The sequence below is a fragment of the Trematomus bernacchii genome, unplaced genomic scaffold, assembly GCF_902827165.1.
Source record: "Trematomus bernacchii unplaced genomic scaffold, fTreBer1.1, whole genome shotgun sequence".
Taxonomy (NCBI): Eukaryota; Metazoa; Chordata; class Actinopteri; order Perciformes; family Nototheniidae; genus Trematomus; species Trematomus bernacchii.
This window is the reverse complement of record NW_022987642.1, coordinates 360,001-380,035: the sequence shown is the minus strand read 5'-3', so window position 1 is coordinate 380,035 and position 20,035 is coordinate 360,001. Positions and strand designations below refer to the sequence as shown.

Sequence of the window (20,035 nt, the reverse complement as noted above, 5' to 3'; positions counted from 1 at the left end):
GCTTTCCAGAGTAAACAGACGTGAAACAGGAGAAATATAAATCTTTAATGAGGTTTGATGTTTTTTAATGTGACTGAATCCGGCAGTCACTACAACATGGCACAGGAGAGGTTTTCATTATGATGACAAAGTGAATATCAAAGAATACAAAAGTAGAAAAAGATTAGAAGATATTTGGCAAAAATAAACTTTACTGAGCTAAACATGATACACATCTGAGTATAAATACTGCATATAAATATATATATACTGTGTAGTGTACAGATAGTGTATTAAATGTGTCACCTCACAGATAGAGGTCTCAGGTTTGATTCCCAGTCCTCACATAGTCCTGTTTTTTTGTATTTAATTCGATAGCACAATCATTTTGACTTCTATTTGGGGGGATAATAGAATGTACCCTTAGAAACTACAATTCCCATAATGCTTAGGGGCAGTAAACAGGAAGTATAGTGAGTCCATGGAGTCAGAAGTGGGATACAAACATTATTTTAGCCTATATTGTGTTTATATTTTTGACAAATTGGCATAATAAAGATTGCCGAATTAGCTAATAGTAGCTAGTGCATCCATACATGTACAGACATCTTTTATGGGATCACTTTATACGGAAAAACAACAAAAAATTTGATTTTTCTCAACCTGGTCTTTTCTTTAAATAAGATTTCTAAGCAGATTTATGGACGTTTAGTCAGAATCAACAATAGTTAATGTATAACTCACAATAAAGAAAGCATAAATAGAGAAACGTGATGATTTATGTGGAGAATGTTATGTATTTTTAGCCTATATTTGTTAACATTTTGAGGAAATTGGCACATTAAAAGTACGCCAAATTAGCCGTTAGCAGCTCCTTTTTGCAAAGCACCTACAAACGTGGGAGAAAACTATAAATGAATTACTTTTCTATTAAAGGTAGGGTAGGTCATTTTGGAGAAACCAGCTCGAGTGCGCTAGAATTTGAAAATACACAGCCGGAAAAAATCTGCCACTTCCTTACAGAGCCCCTCCTCCAACACACACGAACGCGCACATGACCAATGAGGGCACGAGATAAGTCTGTGCACAGATGGAAGGCTGACAGGCAGGTAGGCCATCCAGTTATTTTAGCCGGGCCGGCTCAGATGATTGGTCGTGCTTTTTACAGTACTACAGCTTCCACAGATGATATTTTTTTATGGATTTTTTGTCAAAGCACTTCAGATATTCATTGCTATCAGGATGTTAAGAGCATTCCATGGAATATAACAACAAGTGTATCTCGAGCCGGTTTCTCAAACTTACCTACCCCACCTTTAAATAAAACTTTAAAATGACAATATTTTCAAGCAACTTCTGCATGGTCTTTCCAAAAAAACTAAGCATGGTTGAGAAACAAACATCCGTGCAATCACCGCTAAATGCACTTTAACACAGGGGTATCTCCTCTTGCACGTTATATGTCGTAGCTGCTATAGTGTACTGCCATGTGGTAAATACGTGTGTGTGCTGCTCTTGCTCTTTCTGCATATCATGTATTTATTTGTTGCTATGTTTATAAATGTCATGTTCTTATATTGTATGTGAGGGACTACGGATGGAAATTAGCTCAAAGCTAAAATCCAGCATATTTACACTTGAAGCATTATTTGTTGTTCATTAATGTGCATTATCCCTATTCAAATAAACAATTAAATGAAAAAACTAAGCAGATTAATGGACGATTTCAAGATAAGATGAGCAATATTTAACAACAAAGCAAGAATAAATAGAGAAAAGTGATCATTTGTGTAAATAAAATGTGATTTCTTCTTATTTCCTACTTTTTCGACCCCCTCAGATTAATCGCAACCCTCCTTAAAAAACACGAGACATGCAGAAATAATGAAACGCTTGTATGAACAGGTCTGATGACTCTGTAAACCGTGGAGTCATAAATCAAACGCACCTCACTGAGTTCACCACGATGATTAATAGCTTCTGTGAGGTCCTTTTCCTGTGGTCTAAAAACAGTCCCTGCAAGCGCTAATTTTAAAGTGCTCCTCCTCCTCACGTATGAAATTACACGGTCTATATTTTCCTCGGTTAATGAGCCTCATCACGACCTCACAAGTCAAGATCCTAAAGACTGTAGTTTCTCCTCCTATTATCCATTTCAATTCAATTATCTCCCGGTTAAAAACACGTTTGTACCCGCAGATTTTGTCTCCATGACGCAGGAAAGAGTCCATTATATCTGACTGTGTTATGAAGTTCTTCCCTGCCTTAAAATGGGGCTGGATTGGTGTTATAATACATTCAATATATTCCTAGATATGCAAAGTTAAAACATATTTTTCTCACATGTACAGCTCTTTAGTATTAGTAGTTATTTCAGGCTTTTTTAAAAATGATTACTCCATTAATGTTAAGCCTCCATGAACGATGCTGGTCACTCAAGCATCGGAAATGATGACATTTGGTCGAAAAATTAATTACTTTCACAAAAAAATGCTGCAAATAAATCAAATTAAGCGCTGATTCTTTTAGCCGAAGAGTCCAAAACAAACTCTTTGATGAGTGTATTTCTACGGGAGAGGATAAGGGACACACGTGAACATTTCCAGAGTTCTGAGAATCCTGACTTTTTTCTCAGAATTCTTACTTTTTTCTGGAAATTCAGATTTTTTTCCGAAGAATTCTGACTTTTTTCTCTGAGTTTTGTCTTTTTTTCTCTGAATTTTGTCTTTAATCTCGCAATGCTGACCTATTTCTATCGACTATAATCTTAGAACATGAAAAATCTTTTCACTTTTGGTCAGATCTCAGAAGAATCTTCACATGTGTGTGTGTGCATCCTCTTGGGAAGACGTCTCTCCTTGAACCAACATTTCTTAAAGGAATGAATCGCATTTTGTTTTGCAAATTACCTCGACCTTCACTTTAAATTTGCATCACATCTGAATGGAAAACCTGGCTATTAGCTCTGCAAGTATCGCTGCTACGTCCCAAAGCTTCCACCAGCACCACCTTTTTTCTGACCTCATGCATGTGAGCTTTCTTCCGTGCTTTTAACCCCAACTTGCTCGCCCTCGAATTAGAAAACTTCTGCAGTAAACCTCCAGTAATCCTCCGCCTTCTTGTTCCTTTCTCGCAGGTTGAGGGTTCAAACCTGTGTCCGTCACACCTGTTGGGGAAATATGTTCCTAGGCCCATACCTTTGACCCAGTTTATCAGTTTGTTCTGCCCTTTTTCAGCAGTAATAGTTCTATTGTCTCTGGGCGACTGTGGCTGAGAGGGAGTGCGGTCGTCTTTCAACAAGTAGGTTGTTGGTTCGATCCCCTGCAGTCAACATGTGGATGTGTCCTTGTCCATGTTAATTACAGGAAGTGAGAGCGACAAAACTCACTGTCACTTTGTCCACTGGAGCTAAGGGAGATTCCCCAGTATGTTCATGTATGTGTGAGTGTGTGTGTAAGTATGAGTGTGTGTGAGTGTTAGCTTCCCTAGGGCAAGTGGTGCTGCTCTGCATGAATGAGGTGTGAATGGGTGAATGACTCGTAGTATGTAAAGAGCTTTGAGGGGTCGAACAGACCGATAAAGAGATTTATAAGTACAGTCCATTTACCATTTAATATATTGCAATAGGATCCAGGCCTCAACCTTGGGCTGCTGTGCTCTCAGTGTTTTGTATCCCTGTTCCTGCCTGTTGATTATTCTCTCAGAACCAGCTAAATACATGGGTCTGGGGTAGAGATCTTCAGCAAATGTCTTGTGAATTCTCCGGCCGAAGCTCAGAATAAACCATCAGTGTTTGCCATCAAAGTTTCCAGCTCTCTCCATCGTGTCTCTCTGAGTCTCGTCTACATTGCTTCAGAAGTTTCCATCACAACACCGAGCACTTAGCATTTCAGCTAACTAGCGATAGCAGCACCACCACCAGGCCGAGCGACACACAAAGTCCCGTCCACGAGCTCCTGGAGGCGCCTGCTTCCAGGTTTAAAGTGTAGTTACAGCTGGGGGTCAGGTTAGCTTCGGTGCTGTTAGCTTTGGTGGGGATAGCTTCGGGTGTGTTAGCTCTGGTGGGGTTAGCTTTGGTGGGGTTAGCCTGGGGGCTAACAGTTGTAGCAGGGATTTGGCGTAACATGAAGTCGTGTTTCATGGCGGAGTATTGATCGGGTCCATGAGGGACATTTAGAGTCTCCGTCAAAACCTTGTGACCGGGGTACGTCACCTGTCAAAGAAAAAAAGATAATAGTTAGAGGGTTACTGTCTTCTCTGTGTGTGTGTGTGTGTGTGTGTGTGTGTGTGTGTGTGTATCGGTATGTGTGTGTGTGTGTGTGTGTGTGTGTGTTACTGAACAGCACCCGCATCCACATCCTGCCGACGATGAACCCCGACGGCTTCGATGAGTCAGACACAGACTGTCTGTTCAGCCAGGGCAGGTACACATGACGAACAACAGAGACCTATCAGGAAATCTGCACTTCTAGTGAGATTTTAAAGGTCACCTATTATGCAAAATCCACTTTTGGATTTTGGTTGGTTTGTTATTTAGTTTACGTCACGGTAAAAGCCTGTGTGTGTGTGTGTGTGTGTGTGTGTGTGTGTGTGTGTGTGTGTGTGTGTGTATGTGTGTGTGTGTGTGTGTGTGTGTGTGTGTGTGTGTGTGTGTGTACCGTGAACACGTATTCTCCCGGCAGCAGCAGTCTGTAGTATTCTCCGTGTTTGTCGGTTCTGAACGGACACATGTTGCTTCGACCTTTGACCTCCACCACCGCGTTCTGCACAGGCACGCCGGAGCCATCAAACACACGACCTTTGACCCCTGAACACACACACACACACACACACATACACACACACAGCATAAGGTCAGTATTGATCTTGGTTCATTATGGTCAGTGTTCAGGTAGACAGACAGACAGACAGACAGACAGACAGACAGACAGACAGACAGACAGACAGACAGACAGACAGACAGACAGACAGACAGATAGACAGACAGACAGACAGACAGACAGACAGACAGACAGATACTAACCCAGGTGAATCTGCATAATAAAAGCAAGCAGTGACTTCCTGTTTTCTGTCCACAGAGCAGGAAGTTGATTTTGTGGAGGAAACTTGCAGCAGGAAACTTCCAGAGTCAACTCCAAACACTGAGCCCACACGTAGTTATAGTCCTGCATCCCACCTGCACACACACACACACACACACACACACACACACACACACACACACACACACACACACACACACACACACACACACACACACACACACACACACACACACACACACGATTAAATCGGAAAAAACATGTGAGTAATTTCTGAAGGTAATTTGGTGAAAAGTTAAATGTAGTCTGGTGCTTTGAAAATAAACACAAACTACAACTTTTACACACCAAAAAACGATTGAACTCCACACATCCACTATATTTTGGGAACACAGGGGGCGCTGTTATATTGGTTTGTCAATTTGTGGTTTTTCAGTCAGTGTCAGTACCCAATGATATCTAGATGCTGCATGTTTTTGGAAATAAAAAAGTATTTGCTGTATCCAGTATTTATGAGGTAGTTAACATTTCTCTAAAAGATTAAATAACCCCAACAAAATGTATCAGGGTTCAGCAGAAGACATTTATTGTATATTCATCCTGTATCTAGATTTTTAGATACAGGATTTGGTATAAAATGTAAAATATTTCTTGTTGTTTTAGGCCAGGGGTGTCAAACTCAAATACACAGTGGGCCAAAATAAAGAAATGGGTACTAGTCGAGGGCCGGACTGGTTCAATGTTTATTGCAAAACTTATTGAAATGAACTTATTGCACATATTAAACCTGGAACTAACAAAGCTTAAATGATTGCCTATAAAAACAACATTAAACATTAAATAATCAGTTGCATTCATTTCTTATGGCTCCATCTGCAGCTTTTCCAGAGTCATTTCTTATGATTACATTTCTCCACAGGCCAACAACAGCTTCAACAAAACTATTTCCCTCAAAGAACAAAACAAACATGCCCTGTTGACGTGAGAGAAAAAGTGCAGAAGGAAACATGTAAACTCAGTTTGCTGCTCTGTGATAACAGTTCAAGCCAGATACTTGGCATCTCATCTTGGGTGCAAGTTCATCAATGTTTGGGGTCAGGCTCTGAGCTGAGGAAACCGAACATTAAATCCACCAAGGGGCCTTGCATTTTGACACATGTGTTTTAGGCTGATTCTAAGCAAAAAACATTATTTTGATGAAGTTTTGCAGAGTCAAGTCATTTATTTGTTTATTTACTTTTATCTCATCAAACTCAGGATTACGTTTTGCTATTGTTCTTACCTTAATACAATGTTCTAACCCTTGAAAACAAAGTTGTGCTCCTTTGCAACGAGTGTGAACTTATTTTCTTCAGGCTGTCCAAGAGAAATACATCTCTCTTTCAAATGTAAAACAAAGTCTTTATAATACAATTCATTTACTGGGATACTTTGCATGAATGTGTGCAGGTTCTTCAGCATTTAATGGGGTCTAATTTTGACTAAGTGTGCACTGCAAGCCATGTCATGTAAATAACATTGAAATAAATACTGGATAATAAAACTAGGACACTTTGGCCTGCAGAAACCTGGATAAAACATACGAATATCCAGGTTTTTATATGATTATAACTGTGTTTGGACTTGGATTAAAGGAAATATTGACGTAGAAAATGATAGGGAGATTAATCAATAACTGCCAACAAAGGAATAAAATAAAAACCTAACTCATGCAAATAAAATATCAAAACAAGAAGTAAAGAAACTCATTTCAAAATAAAATGTATGATTAACACCCAGGGTTGGACGTATTACAGTGTATGTAAACTGACTTACTTTGATTATGATATGACACAAAACCAGAAGTGATTTAAGGTGAATTTAACTTAATTAACATTTAATTATCTGTACAGTGGATGTTTTTCAGCCCTCCGTGTTCAGTTCTCTCAGGTTCAGTCTCTGTCAGTTCAGCGATCGTGTTGCAGATCAGATTTCTGCAGCAGGAAACCAGAGCCTGATGTTTCCACTGAAGTCCCTCTAGGAATCAAACTCACGCTGACTAGAGACCATATTGATGTTGGATCATACTTCCAAAGCCAATGGGATTTCTCAACATGATTTTGGATTATAGCAGAAAATTATCTCTGTGTCAAACAAACGTTTATGATTCTTACACGTTTAGTTCAGCAGGATAATCTCCTCATATTAACATAAATAGGCCTATACCACATTTCTGAAGTAAAAAGCTAATGTTGGGCTATAAAGGAACTACAGCACGGTCACATGACTTCACGACACCACCGCTAAGCTAAAGGTGGCTAATGTTGGGCTATAAAGGAACTACAGCGCGGTCACATGACTTCACGACACCACCGCTAAGCTAAAGGTGGCTAATGTTGGGCTATAAAGGAACTACAGCGCGGTCACATGACTTCACGACACCACCGCTAAGCTAAAGGTGGCTAATGTTGGGCTATAAAGGAACTACAGCACGGTCACATGACTTCACGTCACCACCGCTAAGCTAAAGGCGGCTAATGTTGGGCTATAATGGAACTACAGCACGGTCACATGACTTCACGACACCACCGCTAAGCTAAAGGTGGCTAATCTTGGGCTATAAAGGAACTACAGCACGGTCACATGACTTCACGTCACCACCGCTAAGCTAAAGGTGGCTAATGTTGGGCTATAAAGGAACTACAGCCCGGTCACATGACTTCACGACACCACCGCTAAGCTAAAGGTGGCTAATCTTGGGCTATAAAGGAACTACAGCACGGTCACATGACTTCACGTCACCACCGCTAAGCTAAAGGAGGCTAATGTTGGGCGTGATGACGTTTAATCGTCTCATTTAGACACTTGTTAGTAACCGCTGATTTTAAATTCACCAATGGGGTATTTACTGACTTATTTGATGTTGTAGAATAAAAATCTCTTCAGTTTGTGTTAACAACAGACCTTATTTCAGGCTAACAACCACAAAAACACTCAAAACACCATTGACTTTCACACCAGGGGAGGGGAAGTGGTAAAACTCGGACTCATTTGGGGCTTTTAGGCCTCATTCCTGCACCCCGCTTGCTTATTGTCCCTATCTGGTGAAACTTTATGCATGGTGCTCACCTGAGATTGGGTACCACAGGTATCCGTTGGTTACGCCCTCCAGAAACGGTCTGCTGTCACGGCATTGCTCCCCGCTGTGCATGGAGGCGTGGTTATGGGAGTAAACCTTCGCCAGGTGGTTAAAAACATCATCATCAGGGCTAACACTGGCCCCGCCCACCAGCTCACTACCTGCAGAAATATATATATAATAATAATAATAGATGAAATGTGTATAGCGCCTTTCAAGGGACCCACGGCCGCTTTACATGGTGAACAAACAAACAAACAAACAAGAGGGGCAAATAATAGAGTAACAATTAAATAAATAGCAGTAGGAGTGGAAGCAGAGGGATTGTGATGGGTTAGGGGTAAAATAAAAGTGAAAATTATGTTTTAATGAGAGGTTTTACCTGGGTTTTATTCAGCAAATCTATCCATAAAATACAGTTATATTGATTTGTATAAAAGGCTGCTGGTTCCTCATAGTGGGTTTTGCAATTAAAAGCAGATTTCTGTGTTTCTGAGTGTGTGGGAAAGTTGTTCTACTAAACTTGTTTATTTATCTGTCGCCACTCAACAATGTCATGAGTCTAAGAGCCTGTTTCCTGTCTCTCCATCTCTGTGCGTCACTCTTTATATAAAAAGGAAAAACTCATCTTAAAAAAACACATAACAAAACCATGCTATTGGTTTTTTGAGGACCACCAAGTTTAGTTTTTTCACGGAGTTACACTTCTAAACGAACAAACTTGGAGTCATACTGCTGTAAGACGACTTACATATATTACAAAGTGTGTGTATGTGTGTGTGTGTGTGTGTGTGTGTGTGTGTGTGTATGTGTGTGTGTGTGTACCTCCGTTGCTGTTATCGTAGGGATAGCTGGCCACCAGAGCTCCTCCATGAAGGTTTGCAGAGAGAACAAAACTCTCCATCCTCAACCAGCCAATCACAGCCCTGACCTGTAACACATGACACAACAACCGACCAATCACAGAGCAGACAACCAATTTTGAAAAATATTTTTTAACAGATAATGCTGAGGATACTCTGTATTTTTATAAAAACAACAAGAGAAATAGTGTATTTTATGAAGGGCTATTGTTAGTGATGGATTCATTCACAATAATTCCTCTTGCGAAGTGATTTTCAATATTTCTTTACATAATGTACCCCCTTTATAAAGGTTTTCTACCCTTTTTTGCTAGCTGTTTTTGCATCTCAACACACTAACCTCTGCCTCCCGCCTACTTTCTTCCAGCTGCGGTTGTTTTCGGAGACCAGCGAACGCATCGGGGAAGTTTCTGTTCAGATCAACACCGTTATAGTTGGCCCTGAAATAGACAAACATGGAAAATGTATGAATGGGAAGTGACTGAGAGTGCTTTAAACATGCATTCTCTCTAATAGCCAGCAGGGGACTTAACAGAACAGAACAGATTGAAAAGAAGTCTATGAAAAAATAACCCAACTTCTCACTTGATTTATTTCCTCAGTAAACATTTCCCTGAAGAGTTAATGGTCTCAATCTGAAGTTTCAATTATTCTACAACACAGTATGATGTTCATTTAGTAAATGATGGTCCCTTTTAGAGAAAAATAGATGGTCCCATGGGCAAGGCACTCCGGTTTCCCAATATTAGTATAAATGTCTCATTATTAAGTCAACAACAATACATCTAAAACACCCTAAATCTTAAGAAAGTTGGAGAAACCAGTGCATTTTTTGGGTTCAAATCAAGTCTGGTGCTCATGATTGAACAAAAACTATTGAAAGCTAAAATATAAACCCTAAAATGATACAGTTAACATCTTAAAGTTCCTAAAATGAGGCTGTCTGAACATATTTACATCTCCATGACTTGTAACACAATCACACACAAGAGTCTCCTATACGCAACATTAGAAGAAGTCAAAACACTCATAATTGGATACTTAAAGGCTTTGACCGTGACTGTAATCTCTGTGTGTGTGTGTGTGTGTGTGTGTGTGTGTGTGTGTGTGTGTGTGTGTGTGTGTGTGTGTGTGTGTGTGTGTGTGTGTGTGTGTGTGTGTGCGATACAAATCTACAGTGTGTGTCTGGTTTCCTGCCTATCAGTGTGTTTTGGGCGTTGGAGTGTCGCATAGTTTAGTCTATGGATGTCAAAAATGCCGTCTTTAAAGTCTTGTTTTGACATATGGTCTCACACACACACACACACACACACACACACACACACACACACACACACACAGAGAAATACGTCTGTAAACAGTACTTTTACGGGCAAGTGAAGATGTCATCTAAGCTCTCTTCAAAGCCATATGACTTCATTGACAAAAACAGTCATTTTAACTTGCAAAACACAGGAGTTCCTGGCGTACTATTTTCTCTATTGGTTAGTTAGTTGGTGTTATTGTGGGACTTTGATCACCCATTAAAACACCAAAGTCACACAATAACAATAATTAACTAACCAAAGTACGCAGTGGTAGACCAGCAAATCCTGTGTTTTGTGAGGTTAAATGACTGTTTTTGTTAATGGTGTCTGGTTGACAGTTTTCAGCTCCCCATCTGAAAGGGATGTCTGCTAAAAGGAAAATAATATACCCTTTATAGGAGATGGTAGAGACCAAAAACAGAGCTAAAAGAAACTTTGGTGGAATCAAACTAACCCTCAAAACCCTATATTCACCTAATAACACACATGAACTAACCAAACTAAGCAGTGGTAGACCAGCAAAGGATCTGGTAGACACGTTTTTCAGGTCCCCATCGGGAAGATATCTGCTAGTAGAATATTTTTAGAGATGGTAGAGACAAAAATCAGAGCTAAAAGATCCTTAACAAAGCATGTTCTCTGCTGATATAAAACAATCACACACAAGAGTCTCCTATACGCAACATTAGAAGAAGTCAAAACACTCATAATTGAATACTTAAAGGCTTTGACCGTGACTGTAATCTGTGTGTGTGTGTGTGTGTGTGTGTGTGTGTGTGTGTGTGTGTGTGATACAAATATACAGTGTGTGTCTGGTTTCCTGTCTATCAGTGTGTTTTGGGCGTTGGAGTGTCGCATAGTTTAGTCTATGGATGTCAAAACTGTCGTCTCAAGTCTTTAAAGTCTTGTTTTGACATATGGTCACACACACTCTCACACACGCACACACACACACGCACGCACACACACACACACGCATGCACATACACACTCACACACACACGCACACACACACACACTCACACACACGCACATACACGCACACACACACACACACACACACACTCACACACACACACACACACACACACACACTCACACACATGCACACACACACACACTCGCATGCACATACACGCACACACACACATGTATGCACACACTCACACTCACATGCACATACACGCACACACACACACACACACACACACACACACACACACACACACACACACACACACACACACACACACACACACACACACACACACACACACACACACACACACACACACACACACACACACACACACACACACACACACACACACACACAGGCTTTTACCGTGACTGTAAACTAAATAACAAACCAACCAATGAACCAGAAGTGGATTTTGTATAATAGGTGACCTTTAAAATCTCACTAGAAGTGCAGATTTCCTGATAGGTCTCTGTTGTTCGTCATGTGTACCTGCCCTGGCTGAACAGACAGTCAGTGTCTGACTCATCGAAGCCGTCGGGGTTCATCGTCGGCAGGATGTGGATGCGGGTGCTGTTCAGTAACTTCACCGACCAACCCTCGTTGTTTCTGTATCCGCGCACAAAGTCATCGATCAGCTGGAGCAGCAACACCCGGCCGAGAACCTGCAAACACACACACATCAAACAATGAAACCCCTCCACCTCTTTGGAGTTTACGGTTCATGTGGAAAGGCATATCATTCGGTAGTTTTTCAGTTCAGTTTGCCAGGTCTCAGACATAGCAATGATATCAAAGGATCTATTTATGAGTTCAAGGAATAGTTCGATTTTTCCACTGTTTGCATAAAGAGTTGTGTATTGAAGAGTTTATCACTGTAGTAGCTGCAGTTTCCTTTTAGGTTACTGTAAACATTAGGATGTGGATCAATGTGGGTGTCACAGCAGTTATCCTTTTGTGGATTTTCACTTAAGAAATCTAGGTGTTTATATTGTTCTTCAAAGGCCATTTGGACTTTTTTAGGATCGAGTGATTTGGGTTTATCCTGAATTGGTCGAGCTAAATGCAGAGTGTAGTGAATCATGGTACAAGAAATGATGTGAAGAATCAGAAGAAAAAAGAGATAACTAAACATTCATACATTTCCTTAAAAACATTTATTTATTTATTTTATACATTTAAAGTTATTACAAAGGCTAAAAACTAAACTCTCCCCAGAATGCACATCAGGTAGTGTATAAATAAAGACAGTTAAAAATAGTGTCTGGGTTGTAGTCGACAAGGTCAACCATTTTACTTTATCTATTACAGAGGGCGCAATCGACTGGATAAATGCTTAATATACATAGCTTAGGACATTTTGGATGTTTTAATCGTCAGACTTATTTGCTTACAACCTAATACAAGTTGAATTTGACCAAAAGTATAATTTGGGTGATCAAATCTGACAACCAACCAACCAACCAACTGCCTTACCATACAACCAACCAACCAACTAAAAAAACAGCAACAAACCAACCAACAAACCAATCAACCAACCAAACAACCAAACAATCGACCCAACAAACCGACTACATAACCAACCAACCAATAAAATAACAAACAAATCAACCAAACAACCACTTAAATAACAAACCAATCAACCAATCGAAGAATCAATCGAAGAACCAACCAACCAACCAACCAACCAACCAACCAATTAAATAACAAACCAATCAACCAATCGAAGAATCAATCGAAGAACCAACCAACCAACCAACAAATCAACCAACCAACCAACCAATCAGCCAATCTAAGAACTAATCAACTGACCAACCAACCAACAGACTACATAACCAACTAATCAATCAAATAACCAACCAACCAACCAACCAACCAACTAATCAATCAAATAACCAACCAACCAACCAACCAACCAACCAACAACAAACCAATCAACTAACCAATCAACTAACCAACCAACCAACCAACCAATAGAAGAACCAATCAACAAACCAACCAACGGACAAACCAACCAACCACTATCCAACCACTATCCAGAAACCAACTATTTCTGGATCTCACTTAATTTAAATATGAATGAAGTCTGGTGCTTTGTAATGAACACACCTTATGTCTTGTATTAAATTCCTCTTGTCACTGCTGTTCAGTTGCACACTCTAATCCATTCATTCCTCCACCTAACATCTGTTGGTAGTTGTTTAACATGACAGGACACGACCTTCAGCTGGATGCTCGTTCTCTGTGACTCAGCGAGGAATCGAAACACAATCCAGAGACACGTCAGAGGCTGTTTTTCTAAGAACTTTGTGAATGAATGAGAGCCTCAGGAGGCAGAAAGAGAGAAGGGTGGGAAAGGTGAATCGTGTGTTTTAACAGTGTGTGTGTGTGTGTGTGTGTGTGTATGTATGTATTATAGTGTGTGTACAAAAGCACAACACACAGGTTTGGACTAGCGGAGCCTCCGGACATCATTTAGTTTTCTCCAAACACTCCTCTTTTCTCTCCACTGAAACCCACGTGCAGTCAAAAAAAAACTACTAAATATATCTATAACAAGTACTGTGTGTGTATTAATATCTGAACTGTACACTAGGACTTTATTTATCCCAAATTATTGTGCCAGAGATACAAAAGATAAACAATAAACAAAGCAGCATAATAATAAAAGTAACCATTATAACAATAAAACTATACACTAACAGTGCAGTAAAAATATAATCAAACAACAAACTACAAAAAACAGATGTACAAATAATGAATGTAGTAAAAAGAACCCATCTACATCGACTACATCTTTGTTATTGTTCTCCCAAAACTATAAAAAAAGACATTACTGCTGCACTGGGAGCCATTTATTTTTCATTATTAACACACACACCATCCTACTGCCACAAATACTCACTATAGCACCAACTGTATATACATCCGCCGCTGAAAATAGTCCCTGACAAATGCACTATTTCGGAAAATACTGGAACTTTTGGAAATGAAACTATATATAAAAACTAATTTAAAAAAAGGATTTACACATTTGTACCTTACTTTGTTCACTGTGTGAGACAAAAATGTGTTTTTGAAGAACTCAAGGTAACATGGGGTGAGTCTTTTATAAACAATGGTCCTGTTAGGGGTGAAGAATCCCTTTAAAAGTCGTCTACGTCATAACTCAGCTCCATAAATCATGGCAGGTTACTCTTTCAAGATGAAGTGTTTTAATTAAAGCTCCTATGTTTCCATTAGAAACAGATGAAGAAAGAGCAGATCCCCCTCTAACTTCAAACAAGTTTATACTACCCAGAATGCACTGCTGCGGAGTGTTTATGTAGCTGTGCATTAGCTGATGTAAGCTAACGTTCACTTTAGCAACAGATAAAATGTCTCCGGAAACAAAAACACATCCTGAGCTAAACACAGCAGGGTGTGTGTGTGTGTGTGTGTGTGTGTGTGTGTGTGTGTGTGTGTGTGTGTGTGTGTGTGTGTGTGTGTGTGTGTGTGTGTGTGTAGGAAGAAGAATTTGCTCAGCTGCACAGTGCACACACATGCACACCCTGCTTTGTTTAGCACACACACACACACACACACACACACACACACACACACACACACACACACACACTGTTCTTTTTCATGTTAAACCCACACAATAGATCCAACATTAGCCACCTTTAGCTTAGCGGTGGTGACGTGAAGTCATGTGACCCTGCTGTAGTTCCTTTATAGCCCAACATTAGCCACCTTTAGCTTAGCGGTGGTGACGTGAAGTCATGTGACCGCGCTGTAGTTCCTTTATAGCCCAACATTAGCCACCTTTAGCTTAGCGGTGGTGACGTGAAGTCATGTGACCGTGCTGTAGTTCCTTTATAGCCCAACATTAGCCACCTTTAGCTTAGCAGTGGTGACGTGAAGTCATGTGACCCTGCTGTAGTTCCTTTATAGCCCAACATTAGCCACCTTTAGCTTAGCGGTGGTGACGTGAAGTCATGTGACCATGCTGTAGTTCCTTTATAGCCCAACATTAGCCACCTTTAGCTTAGCGGTGGTGACGTGAAGTCATGTGACCGTGCTGTAGTTCCTTTATAGCCCAACATTAGCCACCTTTAGCTTAGCAGTGGTGACGTGAAGTCATGTGACCGCGCTGTAGTTCCTTTATAGCCCAACATTAGCCACCTTTAGCTTAGCGGTGGTGACGTGAAGTCATGTGACCGTGCTGTAGTTCCTTTATAGCCCAACATTAGCCACCTTTAGCTTAGCAGTGGTGACGTGAAGTCATGTGACCCTGCTGTAGTTCCTTTATAGCCCAACATTAGCCACCTTTAGCTTAGCGGTGGTGACGTGAAGTCATGTGACCATGCTGTAGTTCCTTTATAGCCCAACATTAGCCACCTTTAGCTTAGCGATGGTGACGTGAAGTCATGTGACCCTGCTGTAGTTCCTTTATAGCCTAACGTTAGCTTTTTACTTCATAAATCATAAAGTGGTGTTAATATGTGGAGATGAATCAACAATAAATCAGTAAGTCACCAAATGTAGCGCTGTTTAACCTAAGGGTAAAACCGGTTTACTGACAAACTAAAGGACACACATTTCCTTCAACAGACATGAAAATATACTGTTAGTCGACGTTAGTTGACGTGCAAACAGATAAGATCAGCTTCCAGTAAACCCAGAGCGTTTTGGAGGTGAGTCTAAAGCTGTCAAAAGGTGTCTGTTTTATTTGACATTTGTACAAACCACCTCTCAGGAGCAGACTCATTATTACTCTCACAGAATATTATTTTCTAACACGGCAGACTGCATTCCTGCTTCTGTTATTCTGTCGAGACGCAATGTTTTTACTTCTACAGAAACATCCTCCACTCCCTTAACGAGGGTCTGATGTTCTCTCGTGTCGCGGACGTTTGCTTCCTTTGTGTGCTTCCTTTGTTTTGAAAGTGTTTCCTAAACAGTACAGTTTCAGATGAGCGCGTACCAAAAACATGCAAACGCCTTTTTCTAGAGATATTTATATAAATAGAGAACATACAGAAAGGGAAGTGAGCACCTCACGCAAATGTGGTATTATCAAGGGAAACTCATTTGGTTCAGGTCACATGGGGAAAATTCAAATATAAGCACTACGAAAACTCAAAATCTTGCCCAGTATATGTGTCTAACATCTAGTCAGAATATGTCTCTCCACCTGATATAAGACATAATAACTTCAGAAGTAACACTGCAGTGAGATATCAGGTCTTGTTTTTAGACAATGCATCATCTTGTTAAGTCAAATAATCTTATTTTGAGTCGTATCTCAGATGAAACACATATTTCTTTACTTATTTATTAGAAAATCACCAACTAACATCAGAACACAGAAAACTTTTGAGCATTCACGGCTTATTTTGTCACACAACATGTCCTGATTCTGGTCAAATATAGTTCAAAATGAGTTCTGCCAGCTAATTACAAGATGTGATTTATCTAAATATCCCTTCTTATTTCAAGAACTCTTACCAAGCTAATGTTCACTTGTTCTATTGTCAGATTTTTGTACTTATTTAAAGTGAAAACAGCTTGTTTTCATTATTGTTTAAGTTGTTTTTGGAGCAGCATTATTTCAGAGCAGTGTGGATGCAAATTTCAGATGTGAACTAGTGTTTTATTTCTACTAGTGAACATTGTTATTGGAGAATAATAGTGTCTTCATGTCTTAAAGCTTCTGAGTCACATATCGCACCTCAAACAACAAATAAATCCAGAGTTACGGTTTCTTTACTTCCTCTACAGAAAAAAGGACCGTAAAAGAAACTCAGAAATCTCAGTTTCAGTGCCAGCTGCTGCAGACCCACCGGACATCCATCCCATAATGATTCTCCGTGAAAACAAAGCTGTCTCTGACGCTCTGTTTGATACTCAGATTTCTGGAGGAATTATACAGTTTTTGACGAACAGAAATATTGTTTTCTGGCATCACGTTAACATTTTAAGGGGAAAATCTGCATTTTGGTTTGAGGGCACAACGCTCCGGTTGGTGCAGACAAAACTCTGAATTATCTTATATTTTATATTTTCACATGATAAAATGTGGTTTTATTTAATTTTTTATGTTAAAAAAGATGATTGTAATGAATGTGAGAACTGAGATCTAATGCACATGTGGAAAAAGTTAATCAAATAAATGTGTGCACTTTTAAAATGTTCGTCCTCCTGGTTCCTACATTTCAAGCTATTTAATGTTATTGTATTTCTTATTGTCTTTCCTGTTGTTGTTTGTTTCATTCTGTAAAGTCCACTGAGACAAACGCGTTGGGTGACATTTGGCTTTATAAATAAACTTTGATTTGATTAGATTTGATTCACATGTGAAAATGAATTTAGGACGTGTTTTTTATTATAATCCCTGAGCGACTTCATAGGATTAACCAAATGTCTTGATGCTTCCCAAGAGAGGATGTTCTTGGAGGATTTCTCCACCCTGATTTAAACATTTTTAGCTCCACGACCGCCGACACTGACACTCCAAGAATACCCAAAACATCCGTGTGTGTTTTATTTGTGCTGCAGGGTGGGATGAACCCTTTATAGCAGAGTGTATCAGAAATAAGATGTGAGATAAAGAGAACAGAATAAAGTCTGTTTGTTATTCTCACAGGAGATTAAACACACACACACACACACACACACACACACACACACACACACACACACACACACACACACACACACACACACACACACACACACACACACACACACACACACACACACACACACACACACACACACACACACACACACACACACACACACACACACACACACACACACACACACACACACACACGATACCTTTTCAACGATTCCACAGAGGCTACATTCCTGCTGTGTGTGTGTGTGTGTGTGTGTGTGTGTGTGTGTGTGTGTGTGTTCTCAATGAAAAGGTCTTTTTCTGGAAGTTTCCTCTGACCAGACACACTCCACTGACTCTGTTTGCTGCCTGTGTGTGTGTGTCCAGGCGTGACTTGTCTATTTAAGGACATTTCCATTGACTTTCACACACACTCTCACTCACACACTCACACACACCCACAGTGTGAGCAGCAGTAGGCCGTCACCACAGTTACCAGATGCTGGTCGGGGGTCACTAATGCCCCTTTCACACCAACGCGGTTCCAGAGCCCGGTTCGGAGCGAGAGCCTGAAAAGCACCGCTTTTTCCTGTTCACACCGCAGCGGAGCCGCCTCTGAGCTCCGAAAACCGTTGCTTTTCAAGCACCAAAAAATTGTCGGTCTAGAAGCAAGAACCGCATGAGGCGGGATCAACCTGAGCAATAACAGTTAAGGCGAGTACGGCAAATGAAAGTTGTAACCAGCAGTAGCGCTGAGCAAAGTGACTAGAAGGCAACCACACACTTATTAAAAAAAAACACGCTTTATAAAGTCAGGCAACACTAACCAGGCTTCGTGTGATTCTGTTTATTTGTACCTTACTTTGACCATCCGTTCGCTGTTATTGATCATTGTGGAGAGCAGGCAGACGTTTTGTTTGTTATTATAGCAGCTATCGGATGGAATCAATACATGGGCTGCACAGGTTGTCATGTCCGACTATCACAAGTAGAATCATAATGAAAAATACGCCGGTAAAATGTGCCGGCTTATGCCACAATAAGGTAGCAACATGTGGTCAAGATAGTCCGTTTAGCTTTGGTTGCTATGCTAACATCACCCATTTTATACCAGAGAAACTTTCATAACAGCGTTGTGATGCCAAACAGCGGGCAGCACTGCAGCGGTCGGTACATGCCGCTGAAACACATTAATAAACAATGAACCACGGCACTCTGGAGAAAAGTACAAGGGTTGAGAAGTAGTTATTTAATTTAATCTGGCTTCGTATGATTAAAAGCAACACGATCATCGACCCGGCCCGTTGGGGAGAAAATCAGCGACGTAAACGGTGATGTCATGACGCAGCACCAGTCGGGCTCTGGGCGGTGTGAACAAAGCGGGGGCTGAAAAGAAAAACCGGTTCCGAACCAGAAAAGCTCGGAGCTAGAACGGGAACCGCGTTGGTGTGAAAGGGGCATCAGCGTTTCATTCACACAGATTTCTTAAAACGGATATTTAAGTATCATGTATTTATCACCAATGTTTTATGTAAATAATGTGACTTGAAGGCAGGATAAATATCACCAGTAACTTACTAAGTAGTGTAATAATTGAACTGCCCATCAGTCTATAAAAGGTGTTAAAATGAGCACATCCTAAAACATCTACAGCAGTAAAGTGCTAAAAATATATCCCAAAATGTTTGAGAAAATACCAGAAAAATGCTTAAAGAATATTTGACAAAAGATAATTGTTAGAAAATAAGAGAAGAAAAATCTGATTAAAAAAAATTAGGGAATAATGGGAGTATGCGAGTAAAGCCTGAAAAAATGTGTATATATGTGAGAAACATAAAATCATATGTAGAACATTGTTATAAACTATGTGGAAAATTATATCCAGAATTTAAAGAAATTGAGGAAAATATATTTAAAAAATGTAAAGGAGGTAGAATACAATAGAACAGACAGAGGACCAGTACATGAATAATGTGCAGACTTCACTTAGACTGTAGGGCACCTGAGATGTCTGCTTCCTTGTTTTTGTGTTGTGTTTGTTTGCACAGCAGTGTCAATAAAGTTATTTCCTGTCCGTTATTGCTGTTGTTGTCTCTTAAAGCTTAAATCCAGAGATTTGTTTCATAATGCCGACTAA

General features: G+C 40.1%; 1 protein-coding gene across 1 annotated transcript in view; it reads right to left on the bottom strand.

Annotated features, from left to right (window-relative positions):
* Nucleotides 1-1,610: 1,610 nt before the first annotated feature.
* Nucleotides 1,611-20,035, bottom strand: part of cpm (carboxypeptidase M) — a 23,565-nt gene continuing 5,140 nt past the window's right edge. Inside the window, exons 4-10 of the mRNA XM_034133723.1 lie at nucleotides 11,781-11,953; nucleotides 9,343-9,442; nucleotides 8,965-9,070; nucleotides 8,130-8,300; nucleotides 5,003-5,155; nucleotides 4,638-4,786; nucleotides 1,611-4,192 (exon numbers count right to left, since the gene is read on the bottom strand). Of these exons, the coding sequence (XP_033989614.1) occupies nucleotides 3,869-4,192; nucleotides 4,638-4,786; nucleotides 5,003-5,155; nucleotides 8,130-8,300; nucleotides 8,965-9,070; nucleotides 9,343-9,442; nucleotides 11,781-11,953 (1,176 nt within the window). The 3' untranslated portion in view covers nucleotides 1,611-3,868. The remainder of the gene's footprint in view (nucleotides 4,193-4,637; nucleotides 4,787-5,002; nucleotides 5,156-8,129; nucleotides 8,301-8,964; nucleotides 9,071-9,342; nucleotides 9,443-11,780; nucleotides 11,954-20,035) is intronic.